The sequence below is a fragment of the Colossoma macropomum genome, unplaced genomic scaffold, assembly GCF_904425465.1.
Source record: "Colossoma macropomum unplaced genomic scaffold, Colossoma_macropomum, whole genome shotgun sequence".
Classification (NCBI taxonomy): Eukaryota; Metazoa; Chordata; class Actinopteri; order Characiformes; family Serrasalmidae; genus Colossoma; species Colossoma macropomum.
In genome coordinates, this window is record NW_023494803.1 from 7,045,345 (window position 1) to 7,064,632 (window position 19,288).

At 40.7% G+C, this 19,288-nt stretch overlaps 1 protein-coding gene across 2 annotated transcripts in view; it reads right to left on the bottom strand.

Moving 5' to 3' along the window:
* Positions 1 to 3,076: 3,076 nt before the first annotated feature.
* rab3gap2 (RAB3 GTPase activating protein subunit 2 (non-catalytic)) overlaps positions 3,077 to 19,288 on the bottom strand; it is a 39,102-nt gene continuing 22,890 nt past the window's right edge. The window contains exons 16-35 of one of the 2 annotated variants that reach the window (XM_036594245.1): positions 18,883 to 18,965; positions 18,710 to 18,774; positions 17,837 to 17,927; positions 17,589 to 17,710; positions 15,876 to 16,080; positions 14,995 to 15,092; positions 14,767 to 14,872; positions 14,248 to 14,408; positions 12,120 to 12,294; positions 11,826 to 11,993; positions 11,603 to 11,709; positions 10,137 to 10,203; positions 9,953 to 10,023; positions 8,694 to 8,729; positions 8,480 to 8,554; positions 7,016 to 7,231; positions 6,308 to 6,397; positions 5,351 to 5,551; positions 4,013 to 4,177; positions 3,077 to 3,776 (exon numbers count right to left, since the gene is read on the bottom strand). In XM_036594245.1, coding sequence (XP_036450138.1) covers positions 3,624 to 3,776; positions 4,013 to 4,177; positions 5,351 to 5,551; positions 6,308 to 6,397; positions 7,016 to 7,231; positions 8,480 to 8,554; positions 8,694 to 8,729; positions 9,953 to 10,023; positions 10,137 to 10,203; positions 11,603 to 11,709; positions 11,826 to 11,993; positions 12,120 to 12,294; positions 14,248 to 14,408; positions 14,767 to 14,872; positions 14,995 to 15,092; positions 15,876 to 16,080; positions 17,589 to 17,710; positions 17,837 to 17,927; positions 18,710 to 18,774; positions 18,883 to 18,965 — 2,455 coding nt within the window. In that variant the 3' untranslated portion in view covers positions 3,077 to 3,623. Of the gene's footprint in view, positions 3,777 to 4,012; positions 4,178 to 5,350; positions 5,552 to 6,307; positions 6,398 to 7,015; positions 7,232 to 8,434; positions 8,555 to 8,693; positions 8,730 to 9,952; positions 10,024 to 10,136; positions 10,204 to 11,602; positions 11,710 to 11,825; positions 11,994 to 12,119; positions 12,295 to 14,247; positions 14,409 to 14,766; positions 14,873 to 14,994; positions 15,093 to 15,875; positions 16,081 to 17,588; positions 17,711 to 17,836; positions 17,928 to 18,709; positions 18,775 to 18,882; positions 18,966 to 19,288 lie in introns of both variants that reach the window. The other variant, XM_036594244.1, reaches the window with a different exon arrangement.

Consider the following 19,288-nt stretch of genomic DNA (forward strand, 5'->3'; position numbering starts at 1 on the left):
ATAAACAAAGGCACTGTTCTGACTCAAGTGGCCCAAAAGTGAAGTCAGCTGAAAAAGCAACTGACCAGTCCAGTTTGACAGAATGTACATGTGTGTCTGTCCATGGTTGTGCATGTGTGCAGGGTTGTGGGTGTGTATGAGAGCCTGTGTGAGAGAGACAGATGTTAGGATGCAGAATAAAGGGGACGTTACTGCCACCTGAGTTTTATAGTTTATTTTATTGACGTTATTTCTAAAGCCATGGGCGACGGCCTCCTGCGCGACTCTCAGAAAGAAAAAGTGATTATTGAGTGAAGCTGTTAATGAGAAAATGCTGTGTTTGTCTGCTCTTCCTTATACGCAAACCAGATTCAATAAAAGGCACACATGAAGGATGTCAAATTTCCAACGTATCATTTGGGTCATGTGCAAGAAACAGCTGCAGTTATGGGATTATCTCGAGTGGGCAAAGTCTCCTGTGATCTTGTAACGAGAAGACAAGTCTGGGGACAAGCTGTTATACTTTGGGTGCTGTGTTTTGCCAGTTATGTTGACTTTAAAACCTGCCCCCAAATTCCTGTAGTTTGTGCTCTTTTAAGGTCCGGAGTGGAATCAGAGCCAATTTATGGGAACCCCGGTCACTTCCTATTTCTCTCTCACTGCAAAACAGGACTGCAAAACACTAGAGGGCGCCCATGAGTGCTTCCTCAGTGAATGGGAGTGAATGGAGTTTAATGGCTAAAAACGAAATGTTAAGTGTTTCTATTCATTTATGAGGGAAGTTCCTTTAAATGTGGAAAGTAGAAGGATGTATTCCGTAAATCTAATATAACTTTGCTGTAGAAAAACAGAAATACCGCTAAGAGGTTTTGGGCTGCAGGACTAGTACTGCTACTGAGTGCTGATTAATTGGTGAGCTGCTCCGCTTACTGGCCGAGTAAATCAGTTCACAATATCATGACTGTTACTGTTAGTCCTAGACTGTTACTGGAAGTCCTAGAATGAGTTCAAAAGTTCAAAAATATGACAAAGGTTGAAATATTTTATTCTATGTTATCTAAACTACGATTCTGCACAAAAGCTCCAAAAGGACACATTCATTTTGGACTTGCTCAGGAGCGCCCTCTAGTGACTGCCCAACCTGGAAGTCTTTATTGAGTGTCAGTTCTCCTCACTAGAAAAATCAATAGCATTACCCAAACAGGCAAGCTAGAGAAATGCTGTCATCAGTGAATGGAAGGTTTTTTTTTCCATTTGCAAGAGGATAATGTTGATTTTTTTACCAAGTGTAACATCTACATGCTTAATTAAAGGCTTTGGGGGACTTCTTATCCATACTAACTTATCCACAGGCTTGTCCATCAGGCACTGCTGACGAATGCAGCATCATCAACCCCTTCTCTGAGCTCCGCCTTCACAAAGCTTTGGATTGGTTTAGAAAATTAATAGTTTGTTCTCACCCTAAAAAGTCTTTAACACCAAATTTCTCATGGTTGTTCCCTGACGTTCTCGTTACGAGATCATGTCTGGCCCCATGAACCTCAAGTGGACGCTGTTCTTTTAATAGCGAGATCACCCTGAACTGCCCTCCGTTAAGTTTACATTCAAAATATCGTTGATAAGATCTTAATAAAACAGCTAAAAACATGAAATAATTCAACGTCTCCACGTAATTCATCCAAGTCCCCTTTTCAATATACCTATCCGTGTTAACGGCGAATGAAAAGCCAAGGCCCTTTTTGTTTAAACTTGCATGTAGCTCTTTTTTTGCGTCTTTACAGTAAGAAACAGCAGCACCTGTGCAGAATTGTGTTCACTAAAGAGCCTCTTTTCTGCCCCAGACACACTTTAAATAGACCTTTCAATACATTTATGACTCCATTCCTCTAATTTGGAGTACAGGAAAGGAAAAAGAAACAAAGACAAGAAGGACGGGAACTGGTGTTAGTGTCTAATGGCACCTGCGAGTTCACTCTCAAAAGTTCATGAGGCCCAGGGAGATCCAGCGAATACAAAGCTAACGTTGAAAAGACGTAGAAAGAAAATGGCCAAAATGCATACATTACATGAACAGCCATCCACTGACAAATAGTTTTGTCCTAGTTTCTCAATCGCTGAAATAACAAACAAATGAAGAGCTACATGAATGGACTAAAGGCTGACTGACCCACTTTACTCTGTCCAGTAATATAATCAACTAATATCATATATGATAAAGTACTGCATATTACAGTAGCAGCATTGGGCACGACTCAGTAAGGCCTTGTTTTAAAAATGCCCCTTGATTTGCTGACCATGATTAGATGCATAGAACTGCGAACACTGATCTTCTATTCTTTCATTCATTCTCTTCTTTCTTTAACCACCTTCACCAGCCAGCTCTCCTGGATTTAGACCCAAGACTTGTTGCTTTAGCAGACTTTACAGAAACTAGTATGTAAGTACTTGTGTTACAGCGCTAAGTGGGTGCAGCCTCAGTAAATGGGCCAGCTGTGGCTAAAGCTTCAAGTGAAAATTGAAATTTACACACTTTCCGCCCCCCCGGATGCATCAGATCAGCCAAGCCAAGTTTGCTTCTTTAGTTTTGCATGTGAAACTAAGGCTACGTTCACATTACCAGGTTGAAGTGGCACAAATCTGATTTTTTGCCCTAATGTGACTCAGATCTGATGTTTTCAGAGCTGTGTGGACACGCAAATCTGATCTTTTCAAATCTGACCTGAGCCACTTTCATATGTGGTCCTAGATCGGATACGTATCTGATTCGTGGCCATGCGACCTTAATGTGACGCTCAGATCGGAATTCATGTACTTTTTCTCCACTGCGCGTGTGCCATCATTCAGCGTTACCATGGCAGCAGCGCGGAACAGAAGTTAAAGCCTGTAAACGGTGGAAAAGCAGCTCATCTCACCTTTTTCTCCTTCGTCTCGCTCTAATAATGAAGCTGAGAGCTGATCAGAGTTAATGATCTTCTCAGTGAAGCTCGTTCTGCTCGTTAGTTTGTGCTGATAATGAACGTGATTCATTCACGTGATGTTACTGAGTAGGATGAGCTCATGAGGGTCATTTCAGGACAGCCGGTTCACATTAATGACAGATTTGAGTCACTTACCTAAACGAGTGTGAACCATCCTGTCAGAGAGATCGGATTTGAGCAAAAAATCGGATTTAAGCAATGAGGCTTGTAATGTGAACGTAGCCTAATGTGCAGTTTTGTTTTGGCATTCAGTTTGCATTATGCTAACTGGTGGGCTATAAGCAATCCTTGCTAGCTACATTAGCCTCGTAGCTCCAGTGCAAAACTATAAATGCAAACTTCAGACACCAAACGTGCATCTCCTGACGGACCAAGTTGGGGGGAAAAGTGTGTAAATTAGATTTTTTGCTCAACTACTTCATTCATTTGATTGACTCAAGCCGACTGCTTTGAGAGGCCTCAAGAAGATCAAGCCGATCAAAAGGTGACTCCTGAAAATAAGCCAGACTCCATAAACCTGTGCTTAGAAAGTGTCTGGACTCTTTTTGTGATCAAAATCCAAGGCTTTCACTCTTTTTCAGTCCGTTTCATTGTTTCTTTCTCATCTCTATGATCCCTCTCTCTCTACCTCTTGCTACTCTCACTATCTCCATCTCTCTCTCTCTATCACTCGTCCTCCTGTAGTGAGTCCACAGCCTCCAGCAGGTGCAGTGCGATGCTGTACTGGGCGTGATTCTCCGGCAGCATCTCGATGACTCTGCTCACCAGCCGGCTGCTCTGCTGCAGCGGCACCGAGGGACACCGCAGTTCGCTCGGGTCCTGCAGGAACACAAACAGTGTGTGTGGAGAACAAAGATAAGGTGTGAGACTTTTTTCTCCACGTTGTGTTTTGAATAAGGCTGTGAAATGATTAATAAAATTGATCGCATTTTATTTTTTCCCAAATGCGATCATAAAAATTATTATTATAGCCATAACTATAATACTTGGATAAAATAAGCTTCATCAGTGTGATCAGATATTTATGCCCTTGGTTTGGATGTACGTGGACTCACCATTGCTTTGAGCCAAGTGCACAGGGTGGGGGGCAGTCGTGCAAGGAGCTCCATGGTGGCTTTGGTCTGGGTTTGTGAGTGCAGCAGAGAGAAGGCCAGTCTCTGACCGGTCAGCACCAGGAGCTGAGAGCCCAACACATCTTTATCCTCCACCTCCAACATCACCTAAAAGAGAGAGAGAGAGAGACGAAGAGAAAGAAGTACCTGTCAAAATTAATACATATTTTCTTCTCAAGGCAACTAAAAGCCTTTGAATTTTGGTGTCGTACAAAGAGCTCGGCCGAATATGTGAGTACTCTAAATACCAGTGCAGTTCAGGAACAAGACGTGCATTATATTATTATTTGCATAGGTGTAGTGTAAGTTTCAGGTTCTGGACCTTCAGAGTTAAGCACCTGTACTGTGTACACAGTTACAGTCAAAAGTCTGTACTAGACCTATTATACTAATTTCAGTGGTCATGGTTTTATTTTTGGGGTCCACTAAAGCAGATTTACAAGCTTGAATGTTCCAAAAACATTATTTTTCTCATACTGTACAACTCTATTCACCCTCTGTCTAAAACACTCTCCTGTGTCTTTAAGCCCCGCCTCCCGATGAGCCCGGTGTGCTCTGATTGGTCAGCTCCCCCACTCTGTTCTGATTGGTCATTTGCTAGAGCTAGGTTTCAGCCCTGCACGTTCTGCCCCTGTCTTGCAGTCTACAGACAGACCCTTCTCTCCTGCGCAGTTGTGAACGCCGGTGTGGCTGTTTTTCTAATAGTGAAAATATTAGTTTGAGCCAGAGTCTGATTCTGAAAGTCAGGCCAGCGTCTTCTGAACGTGGCTACAAAACTGAACACACTCTTCCTGGCCTCCAGTAGCTGCTGTGCGCCGTGTGAGCCAAGCTTGCTGGTAGGCGGGCAGGAAAGACTGTGTTATGAGATTGCATCATCTTGTAACAAAGAAAAAGGGCTGGAATTCCAAGGAAAAGTGGTTTGCGTGGGAGAGAGTTACTCCCTCTGGTGGGCACTTTGGGCATTATTTGCATGCATAACACAATAACACACTAAAAGAAAAGGAAAAACCAGAAAAGCATCATAGGTCCCCTTTAAAGACAATAAATGCCGGCAATAAGTGATTATAAGGCAAATAAGTTTGTAGTAATAATTACTATGTGAGACTCATTAAGAGCAAATTATTTTAGTGTTTGTTAATTAGGGTCTAATTAACCCTATTTAACAGTTACTTCATAGTTTGGAAGCCCTCATTAGTATTGCAACATGTTTAAAATGTTTAAGGAGTAAGGAATTATTCTTTTAGCTTTTTTAGCTGCATCCACACTTTTCTGTTTCCTCACCTCCTCTGCGCGCAGGTCCAGGCCCTGGTTGTAGAGTTCCCAGACGAGGTATCTGCGTAGTATATCCACACTGACCTGCAGCAGAGAGGCCAGCTCCATGCACACTGCTGGCCAGTCCACTTCCCTGCCTGTTTTAGCAGAGCCGCTGTCCTCCGCTTCACCAACAGCTTTCACCCAGCCTGTCAACACCTGCATCAAAAACTGCACAGACAGAGAGAAGAAAAAATAATTCACAACTATTCTTTAAAGCAAATGTTGGGCCAAACATCAAATCTACACAATTTTCCCCTTTTCAGCCAAGACGTGTTTGTCATGTTAAGTCCAAACTTTGCTTATTTATTACAGTTGTATGCACAAGTTTGGATGCCCCTGGTCAAATTACCCCCCATAAAAAGTGGCAGTATAATTGTGCATTAAAATCAGCAGGAAAATGTTATATTTGGGTTTGTTCCCTGTAGAGGATGTTAAGTTTTTTTGTTTTTTCTTACTCAGAAAATCCATAAAACATGGAATGTGCCCAGGGGGTTCAAACTTTTGCCTACGACTGGAACTAACAAGTAATGGAAGCTTAAAGTACCCCACCTAGCACAGTGCACAGTGCTATGGAAATCATCACATACTGGCATCAGACTGCTTATGTAATCTCAAATAGACTTGCATATGTGGTTTATGACTGTATGACATACTGTTTTCTATAAAATTGGACACAATTTAGGCTCCAAGAAAACCTTTGACCATCTTTACACTCATTTCAGAATGTAAAGATAACAGTACAACAGTATGTTAGGTTTTCCACTACACTATAGCTTTCAAATTTACAGAAGAAAGTAGCAAAATGTGGGCTGCAGTCAAGCATTCAGAAACAGGTAGGTTAAACAGTACAGCAGCAGTGATGTTTCAGAGATAATGCCAATAGTGCTTGTTTTTAACGAACAGAGAATGAGAAATGAGTCTGACCTCCTGTCTGATGGCCACCAGGTTGGGGTCTGCGTCTCCGCTGGGCAGGAGCTGGATGGACGTCAGGTCCCTGAAAAAGGCGTTCTTCCCCTGCAGGGGGTGATAGAGCGCACATTACAACACGTCTCACTGAAATTACTCAAAGGGTACTGACTAGTCCGATGCTTCTTGAGAGGTGCAGCTGTTGAGTCCTGTTTTAGAAGTGTTTGTGTGTTTGGACTGATGACCAGCTTTCTTTCAGAACACAAATTGATTGGCAAAAAGCAACAGAAACGGCACGTTCATCCTATATTAAGACAACTGTTCAGGTGATTCGTCTTTCCTTAGGAGCAGATGAAAAAATAAAACCTTTAAAATAGTATTTAAGAATGCAGAAATAGGAAGTAACTAAATACATTTACATATTTTGATAGATTTGTTTTGTCCTAAGTAAATTCATGATGGTACATGTGTGATCAAAATAATCTCCTTTTTAACTCAGTTACATTTTAGTTAGACTACATTAAAATTAAAATTGGCAATGTAACTAACAAAACCTTTTTTTTTGCAGTGAATATGTATTGTGCCTAAAAGTGATAAAACTTCTTTGGTTGCTGAGAAACAAAACTACTAAAATCCTCTCAAAACTAAAGGGAAAGAAAGCACATCATGAAAAAGCATTAAAAACACAGAACTCTGGTGAGTTTGATCCACATTTTTGAAAATGACCTTGCTGTCGAAGAGGCTGAGGGGTTTGAGGCGCAGGGAGAAGCTCATGGCTGCGTGCAGCAGGGAGGCCAGCAGGCAGTGGTGCTGCACCAGCGGATAGTGCACCGCCTTCTGCTGCAGAGCCAATTCCGCTATAGACGCCGGACCCTCAGCACTCCCCCACACCTCCTCCACACACAGCTCCGGCACAGACACCTCCTCCACCCCCGAGTCCGCCTGAGAGAGAAAGAACTACTGTTTTTGTCCACATTTTGTTCAAATGAACATTTAGGAATTAAAACTACACCATTAAGACAGTAAGATTACTCACGGAAAAAAGACAGTATGAAATTTGTGATCAGCCATGCACGTGCATAGAAGCAGCACAACAATGTAGATACCAATAATTCCCTGCTGTCAGAACAAAACCTTGTATCTCCAAAATGGTAACTTTACAGGAGAAGGAAAAAACATACTGTACTTTTAATGTATGTTTTTTTAGTCAATGGAACCAGACTTTTTTTACAAGTCATTTTGGGCCGTTTTTTTTGGTCCATTCATTACGAAATGTACAGACAATGTAAAGGACAACAGGCATTTTCAGATTATGGCACAAACTGAAAATCATTAAAAATGGAGATACAACACCGACAACAGCAAACTGCTTATCATTAAACCCTAAAAAATGCAAACAGGCAATACAGATATTTGTAGAAGTGCCTGCAAAAGCTAAATAACCGTGCCATTTTTTAAAATGTCTTTAAAGTGACATTTTCGAAATTTCTGCTCAGTTAAATCCTTAAGATTTAAGACATTCAGAGTGATTTAAGGTGTAATGCTTCATTCTAGAGAAAATTACATACTAGTCAAAATCATTCACAGTGGTGGCAAAAGGAACCAGACGTCTGAAGAGTTTGATGTTTGTAAAATCTACCTCACGGTAAGTTGTTATTATTGTTATTATTACTACATAAAACTGTTACGAATACACTGCCTGGGGCGTGAGAGGTTGTTTGACAATAGTAAGATAAGATTTTGGACTTTCTTGCCTATTTTATTTATATTTTTACTATTTTATCTATTATTATTTATATCCATTCATGGCAGAGAGGTACATACAGAACATTCAAAGGCAAAATAGTAGCCAAAAATCTTATTTTTTTCAGGTTTATCACTATTTTACCATTTTCAGCACTACATATAAAAACTCATGTAGGTTCAGTGGTCATTTTGGATGGTAAATAAAATGACTATAAATGTGCTGTAGACAACGTGACTCCTGGTTCCTATCATCACCACTGTAAAGAAATCAGACTCTGTAAGTTTCTCTACAATTACCCATTTCACACATTGTAGTGCTGGTTTAAAAACATTTCTGGATCCTGCTGTAAGATGTGAGCATAGTCCTGCACGTGCATTCTCATGCTGATCATTGCTTACTTTGAAGAAAAGAGGATAAGGAGGTAGAAAAGAGGAAGGCGAGACCTCCATCAGAGTCTGCAGCAGCTGCACGCACGAGCCCAGAAAACTCGTCATCGCTGCGTCCCCCATTCCCACGTCCTGCACACACACACACACACACACACACACACACACACACATATATATATATGTATATATATAGTGAACGTGAACACATTTAAGTTTTTTAAGCATTACACTGGTATTTATTTTCTGACTGATAGTCCAGAAAACTCACCCGTCTGCAAAGTCTGTCTTTTGGAGCCTTCCCCACCTACGAGCCCCACAGACAAGTCAGTATTAGTCAGTATCACTCAACACACAGTACCAATCAGATGTTTGGACACACCTACGTGAACGTGCATAATCATCATCTTAAACCCTCACTACGTAAATTTGGGGGATTTGGATTTGGGATTTGGGAAACTTGTAATTGCATGCAACACGCGTGCAATTTGGTAACATGGTAGCAAGTTTTGTAACATGCTTTGGACGCCTTCCCCGAGCAGACGAATCTGACTTTTGCAAGTGCACTGAAAGAGTATTCAATGAAAACTTGGTAAAGAACGCGTCTTTTGAGGCTGTAAGTGAATGATCTACCATTGTCATCCTATCTTCACCAGTATAATGTTGATTTTGCATTTGAGACCTAAACATTGAGCCAGAACTTCTTTTTGACTTGTGTGGGTGATGTTAATATGCACAGATGTTTCTAGAGGCAGTAAGGGATGCAACAGAGGACAGCTGTTTTTAGCGCTACACACTGCAGCACTCAGTGGCCTCATTTGTGTGGTCTACCACTTTGCGGCTGAGCTGCTGTTGCTTCTAGACGCTTCCATTTAACAATAATAGTACTTACAGTTACACAGTGGCCATGACAGCACCACGCTTAAAGTCACTGAGTTTCAGTACGACCCGTTCAACTGCCAGTGTTTGTCTACGAAGACTGCAAGACTATGTACTTAATTTTAAACATCTTGTTAGCAAAAGATGTGGCTGAAACATCTGAACCCAATTAGGACCCAACATACTTTTGGCCATTTAATATCAATAGTTTTAAATAATGTGGTTAGGTGCCTAGGCAGTGTATATTGTTTTTTATGTCCCCCAACAAATAGTTTTCAACATCAGTGTATTTTCTTCAGTCCCTTTGGAAAAGCATCTCAGCTCCTTACCATGAAGCTGCTTGAGAACGCAAAGAGCATGTAAAACTGCACCACGGTAAAGTGAGGGCTAATTTCTAAACAAACTTAAAATAGATGGCAGTGCAATTTGTTTATTAGCTCTTTTTTGGTAACTGTATAATTCCACATTACGTAGTATTACATAATTATTACATAATTAGGTGTATTGTCTATTATTGCAAAATGTAAAACAGTAAAAATGAGGATAAACCCTTCTATGAGTAGGTGTGTCCACACCTTTGACTGGTACTGTCCTTTCTAATGAATACAAACATATACATCGATCATTAAACAACTCATAAATCACACTAGCCTTTTCCATTAAGAAGGCAGCAGCGGAGAAGCGTTTGACAATAAATGTGTTCCACATCATAGAGGAGATTCCTGAGGGAGAGAGAGACAAGAACAGGGTTTAAAATGAAAGAAATCTGTATTAAACTCTGGTGAAAAGAGGATACACACTGGGTTCCTGGGTTCTTTTCAGTAAAATCTCTTACCTAACTGAATATGAGGACTAGAAATCATCTTCAGATACTCCACTGACCACTCCAAATATCGGCCAATCTGCAGCAGAGAGAGTGAGAGAGAGACAGAGAGAGAGAGAGAGAGAGAGAGAGAGAGAGATTTCTCTCAAAAGGCTACTGAGACCACCTTAATATTTTGCTGTTCAGTTCTTCAGAAACTACTATTATTGTATCATCACTATAAAGATATATTTGAAGGTACTGTCAAAGACTGAATATTAAAGGGAACTAAAAGGGAATTCCAGTATTTTCTGCAATTAATAATGAGTAATTAATACCACAGTCAAGGTAGAGCAAAAAAAAAAAATAAAGGATGCGCTCATTGATGCAGTTCAGCTCACACTGAAGAGTGAAACTGAAAACTGAAAGAAAGAGTTCTTTATATATTGTTTGCCATTTTCTTATATCAATATAATAGTGCTAATTATGCAAATATATATGCACCGAATTCCAGAGAGCCTCTACCACAACGATCGAAACACCATTTTTTACCCCCAGGACTCCCCCAGTCATACGGTCCCACCAGCGCTAGGAGGGTGAAGGCTAGCACAGGCTTCCTCCGAGACCTGTGAAACCAGCCACCACATCTTTTCAAACAGCCACTAATAAGTCATTGGACAGCTGAACGCGCTCGGAGGAAAGCGTCAACCGCCAGATCTGTTACATCAGCTAACAGTGTTGCTAGCTAACTGTGCTGACTAGCATCGCGCTGAGTGATGGGGGGAGAAGGAGGGGCCATCCTACCCACCCAGAGAGAGCGAGGCCAATTGAGCTCTCTTGGACTCCTGGCCATGAGTGGCTGTAGCATCACCAAGGATCGAACTCATGATCTCCTGATGAAAAGGCCAACGCGGGTCCAACATTGAGAGAAGAAGCTGCCATAAATCTCAGTGTTCACAGTAACAACTTCCAAAACCACAGGTTAAAGGGTTATTACCAGAAAATATCAAGTTACTCATTAAATGAGTTAATGCCAAAAAGCATGTAAGCTAAAGACTGTTTAGGATGCAGTGGATTGTGTTGGCGTGTTTCACTGCTGACCTGCTGCTGCTTTAACAGTTTGAATGCAGGAATGAAGGAAACAGACAAAACAGCAAACAAAAACACTGTTTTTCATTATTGTTTCTTATTTTTATTATTACTGAGATTGCGTTGTGTTGGATTTTGACATTTTATTGTGGAACTATTAAATCTTTTGCTTTTTTATCCAAATTTTTCATCCTTTTGTTTCTTTTGGCCAAAAAGCCAAACATGCATTGGACCATTTTCAGCTGAAAATCTTCAGTGGCCAAAATGTTGGTGCATCCGTTCATGTACTGTTTGAAGTGTAGCTAGATAAATACTCATTACCCAAACATATAGAAAGTTATGTGCTTGCAATGTTAACTTTTTTATTAATCTGCATTCTTTGTAATACAGAGTTTTGTAGGTGTACTTGCCTCTGGGTCTTTGTTCCACTGTACCACATACTCCCAGCAACAGTGAGCCCACAACAAATCAGGAGCCAGAGAGTGGGGGAAACGCTGACACACACACGCCAGCAGCTCTGCAATAAACACACAGACACTCAGATTAGAAGAAAAAGCACAAAAATAAAAATAACATTTAAAAGACAGTACAGATGAATTCAACTGAGGAAAAACAAAGTCACTCCATAATTACCCTCCAGCCTCTGAACACCATCTTTTTCCTCCTCTGTCTCCTGCAAAAGCTGTTCTACAGGCTCTTCTGAGCTCTGCCCGCCCACCCTCCGCTGCACGATATCCTGCAACATTTCAGGAGCAGCATCTTGCCTAAAGATCAGCTTTGCAACACTGTCCGCTACACCTCCTGAGAGAGAAAGAGAGCGAGAGAGATATAGAGAGAGATAAAGGGAGAGAGTGAATGAGTGAGAGAGAAAGGTGTGGCGTTTGTAAGCGTCTGTTACTCTGAGAGCTACTACAGCATCTGCAGTACCTCTGCCACTCTCCAGCAGTGATTTAACTGAGCAGCGTGGGACAGCGCCCCCTGGTGATCCCTGAGGCGGAGGCAGACTCAACAGTGTCTGTAGCGCCAACACATCCTCCAGCTGCCTCACACACACCACCCACTGCTCCAGCTCCAGTGACACAAACTCCCAGTCCGCCTGAAACTACAGAGACAGAAAGATGTTTAAAAAGCTCCAAAACACACACGCATTTCATTATAACACAAAGAAATAATGTTCAATTTAAAAAATTTGAATTTACGACCAGCGCTACTACTGTCTACTGCTTATGGGTGCGTTTCCCAAACGCTTTGGAACGCTGAAGAGGTTCAAACTCCGAGCATATTTATCCGTGCAATTTATTCAGAAGACAAATTAACCCAAGCATGTGTATAACCAATAATAATCTTGCACACCAAACATGATCATTTGTGAAAATGAAACATGATTTAATTCTCACTCTCTTAGATTTTTGTGAACTTTCGCTGGTGACATGAACTGACTGACCAATCACAGTCATGTGGATAACCAAGATGACAGATTGGCTGTATCCCAACAATTGGAACTTTTTGACAAACATCAAAAGGATTGGAATCTCCAAAAACCTGCTCAAGTGGAGCTCAAACTGGGCTAACACAATATCCGAGTTAAAAGCGGAAGCACTAAAAGTTCCAGCTTTTAGTGAAGTGCTAATTTACATTCAGTTTTCCAAAACAGAAAGACTGCTTAATGTCACTGTTTCCACATTATGTGAGCACCTTATTTGCAATTGAAGACATTCAGTCTGTTTGTTTCACGTTTTATCAAGTGTGTAGTTACGAAGACATAAGCCAGAGGTCACTAATAGGTAAAATACTAACAGGTAACTCATCTAGCTTTTATGGTAGCTTTAGTGGTCCGGGAGACTCACAGACCAATCGCATGCGTTGTAAATATCACGTGACGCTACTCAGCCAATCAGATCTATGCATTACGATGAGCACTGAGACTTTCTTTCAGAAAAGAATATCTTTTCAATTGATTCTGCCCATTTGTTTCCATGGCCTGAACATGTCAAAAAGAATTGTGTCTGGTGTGTATAGTTTTGCCGCAAAACTAATTGTGTCCGATTTTGTGTAATGCTCTTAAGTACTTTGTTGACCTGATTTGAATAAATAAGTTTGCTAATTAGGGAGGGTTCCCTGAAACACCTCTTGACCAAAGTACTTTAACCATTAACTGGCATGTAAACTAACACAACCTATTGGTTATTCGTTAAAGTGCTCCTTTATTTGAATTTTGCCTGAAGTTTTGCAGCCAGAAAACACTAATTTAATGCAAAAAAAAGATATGAGGAGTATTATAATAATAATTGTGTTGGTAAATTAATTTGCATAATATTATTCTGTAATCAATCTAATAATAGTAACTATTTACATAACGGACAAAATTTGCATTTCATTTCTCTTCCCTCTCGTCATACATTATTAAAATGAAGTGAAATAAACTGATGCCAGATATGCCCGTGGGGTTCTTTCCCCACCTAGAGGGGCTTGTTGCCCTTTTAGAAGATATTCGTTGTTGTACTTGACAGTAAATGGACACTGTTCTTAAGCAGGCTTCTTCCCCCAGCTTCCCAATTATGTTTCAAATGTTTCTGGTGCAACAGCGATTAGTAAAATCAATAATTGAGTTTTCAACTGGTGATGCTTTTCCTGCATTGATGTAGAGGAGGAGTCAGCATTGTGTTTCAGTTTACAAAGCCGTCTGGGAAACATTTGCTGAACAGACTTGTTCTTTTTTTCACATTTTAGTTTGATCAATATTTGCCAAGATCGATGGTTTTTGAGATTATAGCTATGTAAAGATGCATGGCCCCTGGCTCTGCTTTGCAGAGATTGTAGCAGTAGGTTACTGAATTCCGCAGTGACTTATTTAAAGGATGGCTGTTATACACTGTTTATTAGAATTAATAAGATTTGAAATGGAGTTATTATTACTGTCTTTTATACCGCAGTATATCATTAACACCGGAAACTGTCCCATCCTCACCTGGGACTACTGAAAGAAAATGACATTCTGCCTTAAACTACACAGAGAGATGGACAGTTCTACACACACACAAACACACACACCTACCGTGCTTTCAGCCAGGCTAGTAATGGAGCTCTTGGCAGCGCGGTGAGCGACAAGTCCAGCCAGCAGGGCGGCGCCAGCGCTCTCTGACTGAACACAGGCATTACGCACCTGCTGCCACCAGGGAGAGATACACTGCACATCCCATGACTCACCCAGAGCGCCTAGCATGTGCGCACACACACACACACACACACACACACACACATACAGAGAAGTGAGTGAATAGGAAGAGCAGAAACAGAACAAGGAGAAGGAAAGCAGGAAAGTAGACAGAGAATGTAGAAAATTTCATATTAATTCTCTAAAAGCAGTTTGTACCCCAGGTCTGGAACAACCCTGGGAGGGGGGGCACTAATTTCAAGGGTGAAGACTATTTGAAGACCTCAAATAAGTAAATGTTAAACCTCCCATGCTTTGGTCCTATATGTGTGCACGAACAGACCGTGTGAGGAGAAACACTGCAAAACCATCAAAAACATAAAAACAAACAAATGCGTACCCACAGCAGAACCTGCATACCTTTCATAGAGCTGAGAGTGTTGAGGAGAGTGTGTAAGTTCCTGATGGCGTCTGCTCTCTTCAAAATCTCCTTCTCTCTGTTCAGCCACACAGTCAACAGCAGGGACTGCGAAACAGACATTCAATATATTAGCCAAAACCACCGTCAGTAACAGGAATTTATTCTTCTTTCCTTTTTTCTCTAGTGTCCTTCCTCCTTCCCCTCCTCTCACTCTCCCTCCTTCTCACCAGTAGTTGCTGAGGGCTGATGCCACTCTGCTGTAACGTCTCACACACTCGCTCCAGTGGACTCTGGCCAGAAAGACAGCCCCAGAACAGAAAACTACCTGAAACATACACAAACACACACTTCCATCAGCTGTTTACTGTGCCAGAAACATTCATTATAATAGATTCCCAAACACCAGAATGACTGCTACTGATCCCTAACCACGTAGTTGTTCACCCGTTCCATTTCAGGGTCAGTTTCACCAGTTCCTGTAATAACTCAATTTATCAAACATTACTCAGTCAATCAATCAAATCAAGGCTGATGCCAACAGCCGTTATTTTACATGTGTATATCTGCTGATGCTGGTACACGTGGAAAATGTATAAAATGGGACAAAATTCACTAAATCCAATGGATTAACATTATAAACTAAGTTTGAGATACATACACATATACATATACATGTACATACAGCTGCTGTGGGAACAAACTTGTATCTCCAAAACAGTAAATTTACACGAAAAAACATACTCTACTTCTAATGTATTTCAATGGAACCAGACTTTTTTCCAAGCAAATGGAAAAATGAGATACAAGGTTTTATTCCGACAGCAGCGATATCTATTTTTTTTTTTATTAAGTTTATTTTGCTACATTAATATGTGAATATATTAGCGACTTGCTATGGTTTGCATAAATGAAATGGATAAATGAAAGACAAGTTTTTAAACCAGCAGTAAATAAGCTTGGAACGCCACAGGGGGCTGTTACCATGGTAACCAAGACCTAAACCGTAAAAATTAAATAGAATTTAAAAAAATAATAATAATTAAAATGCACATGAACGATTTAAATACGAATGTAACAATATGCAAATCAAAAGAAAGTATTTTCTGACCAAGGTGTGTCCAGTCTGTGTCGGGTCCTCTGACCACACGCAGCTCCCCTCCCTCACACACCAACTGGGACAGAAATGCTCTGACGGGCAGCGGCCCTCCTGGGTCCTGAGCGAATGAAACGGAGGGGCGGGAGTTTAGCTCAGCGTAGCGCCGCAGGATTGGTCCAACTCGAGCCAAATCTTCCTCAATACCAGCCACAGAGAGCTGAGGGAGAGAAAGACAATGGCAAATGAAGTTGAATGTAGTTGATCAGCCAAGACATGTTTTTTAGTTTTGAACTGGAGTTACAAGGCGAATGTAGTTAACAATAACAGGGATGGTCATATCCCACCACATCGTGCAAACTGCAGGCCTACAGCTATCTTAGCTACATTAGCCTGGTATCTCCAGTGCAAAACTAAAGCAGCTTCAGACACTAAACGGATTGTCTAGATTTTAGATCTGGATTAAGAGGGAAACTGCCCAAGTCTGACTTTTTGCTGAAGTGTTCCTTTAAAGCTTCCTAAGTTCACTCAAGTCACTCCACTGCCGGTTTCCTGTAGCTGCACGCATCAGATTTAAAACCCTGACGCCAACAAAGCCAAAAACATACCAGCCCCTCCTTTCCTAATGGCTATGGTCAAAACTCGAACTGTACTTCGTGCCCTTCAAGCTTCAAGCACAGCTCGGCTTGACCCGCCATCCTTCAAGACGCGTGGAAGACAAGCACCAAGACTTTCTCTGTACTGGCACCCAGGTGGTGGAACGAACTCCCACTGGCTGTCCGAACAGCAGAGTCTCTTGCGGTCTTCACACGCAGACTGAAGACACGTCTCTTTATACAGCACTTAAGTGAGCACTAATCTAAGTACTTACTGAAATGTACAACATGGGCTTTTGTTCCTAGCAGTATCTGAGCTCAGGACTGGTTTTCTCTCCAACCCATGTGTACTAGCAAAGATACTTTCTCTAGATAGACAACAAAGCACTGTTGTAAGTCGCTCTGGATGAGGGGATCTGCTAATCGCTGTAAATGTAAACGTAAAGCCAGCAGCATACTTCACATGACAAAACTAACTGAAAAACTAAATGAAATAAAACTGAAAAACTGCTGAACACGCAGTCATAAATATACTTAAACACACTTTGTGCCTTGGACAAATTACAGTCAGTGGGAAGTCTTAAAATGAATGATGCCGTGATTACGACCTGTCATAGTTGGGGGGAGGTCACAGAGCTAATGACCCAGAGATTAGGACCCTGGATTTTATGAACTGAAACCACCATCTTGTTTTGGCTAAAAAGACATGGCTTTCGTTTGAAGTATATTGTCAGCTTCAGTTTTTCACATAACTGTGTGTGTGTATTACAGTGTGTGCTACAGTACGCGTGTGTGCAGAGCCCTGCTGGTGACATCCTGTATAGATAAAAATAATGCATGGCCACGACGTAGTAAGGCATGGGAATGAGATCCCAATGTGTGGCCACAACTTAGTAAGGCAAGGGAATGAGATCCTAATGCGTGGCCACAGCTTAGTATGGCATAATCTTGTTCCTATGCCTTATTAAGTAACGGCTACGACTTAATTATCTCATTCCCGTGGCTTACTAAGTCGTTGCCACACATTAGGATCTCGTTTCCATGTGTTAATAAGGCGTGGCCACACATTATTTTTATTTACTTGGGATGTCATCAGCAGGGCTCTGTACGTGTGTGTGAGAGCACTACTCACAGACTCAGTCTCAGTGGGTGAGCTATCAGGCGTGTGCAGTAGCTGAACATCTGTGTAGAGCTGCAGTAGTCTGAGCTGAGAGGAACACAGCTGCAGCAACGATTCATCTATGGCCTCTGGGTCTGAAACACACACACACAGTCACACAAACAACACACACAGGCAGCTTTAAACATATTTCAAAATTCAACAGTTGATGACAGCACTTTAATCACTGTCACATCACAAATGATGTCTAAATGCTTCACCTTGTTCTTTTAAGCTGGCCAACAAAGCTCGAGTAACGTTCGTCATACATGAGACTGGAGCATTCTTACTGGTCAGCATAGACTCCAGCGCCTGTTGGAAAAAAACACCAAATGCTTGAACGCAGATTTTTTTGTCATGAACAGCTGCTGGTTACATACACACCCATTTAAAAGCCTGGAATCAATGTTTTCAATAATGTAAAGTCAATCTGGTTACAAATAAATGAAGAGTTTATTCCAAATGCTGTATATCTAGTTTTAGATATCTATATATCTAGTTGTAATTTTGGATATAATGAATTTTTGGAAATAAAAACTGACGTATAATGGAAAACATACTTTTATTTCTCTAATAAAAGTGGTATTTATCATAATATAGCATTGATATTTCTTGTATGTCTGAAGCCCATCCAAAACAATTAAAATCCAGGAAAAAAATAGTGGTCTGTAATGCACAAAACAAACACTGAGTGTATAAAATGATTCAAATATGCTAGTTTTGTGTCCTTCACAAGTTTCAAATAATAAATAGGACACTAGAAAGCTGTGAACAAACACATAGGAGTGTCAGATGCGTCCAGAATGAAGAACAGAGCCGTAAAATGAGCGAAAAGCTGTATAACATTGAGAATTATGTTAAAATAACACTGATGCCCAGACTTAATCACATTCCAAAAGAGGAGATCAAATCTCAAGGCAGATAACATGACAAAAAAAAATACAATTAAAAAAAAAAGCATATGTTCATTTAATAGCTTCTTATTCACAAAATTATGGAAATATTAAATATATACTACTGTATATAAAATAACCAAAGATACAAATTTTTTTAAAACAGTCTGAGAGACAAATTGTGATGCGTTTGTGTCTGACCTGTTTTTTAATGGCTGGGTGTTTGATCTCCAGAAGAATACTCTGTGCCTCACTTTCCAGAAGAGCTGTCAACCACAGAACAATGAGCATAAAGCAATGAAACAGGCCTACATTGAACATTAGCCCTCTCTGAATGCAGCTGCATCACTCTACATTGCATCATTTATCCTCACCTGGGTCGAGCTCCCTGCTCCTCAGCAGAGCGGTCAGTCTCTTCAGTAGGTGCATGTCTTTGGCTCGCTCGCTCTTCTTATCACTGGAACAAACCCGGAGAAGATTCACATCAGAATGGGCATTAAAATCATTTCAGATTTATGAGAGCAGCCAAAAAAAGAAGCAAATATTTGTAAATAAGTACATATATTACTAACTGAACACCTGTGCTGGCTTAGATTTTAACTGGTCAACAATTTAACATAACAGACTGACTGAGAATGTCCATAATGAAACAAAATATTCAAAGAGTAAGAGCTTTTGAAATTTATTCATTCTTTGAAAAAAATATAAAAAAGATGTATATGAATAATAAAACAGCTTAATATTCTAGTCCCTCCTCAAAAATAAAAGCAGAGCAAAAGT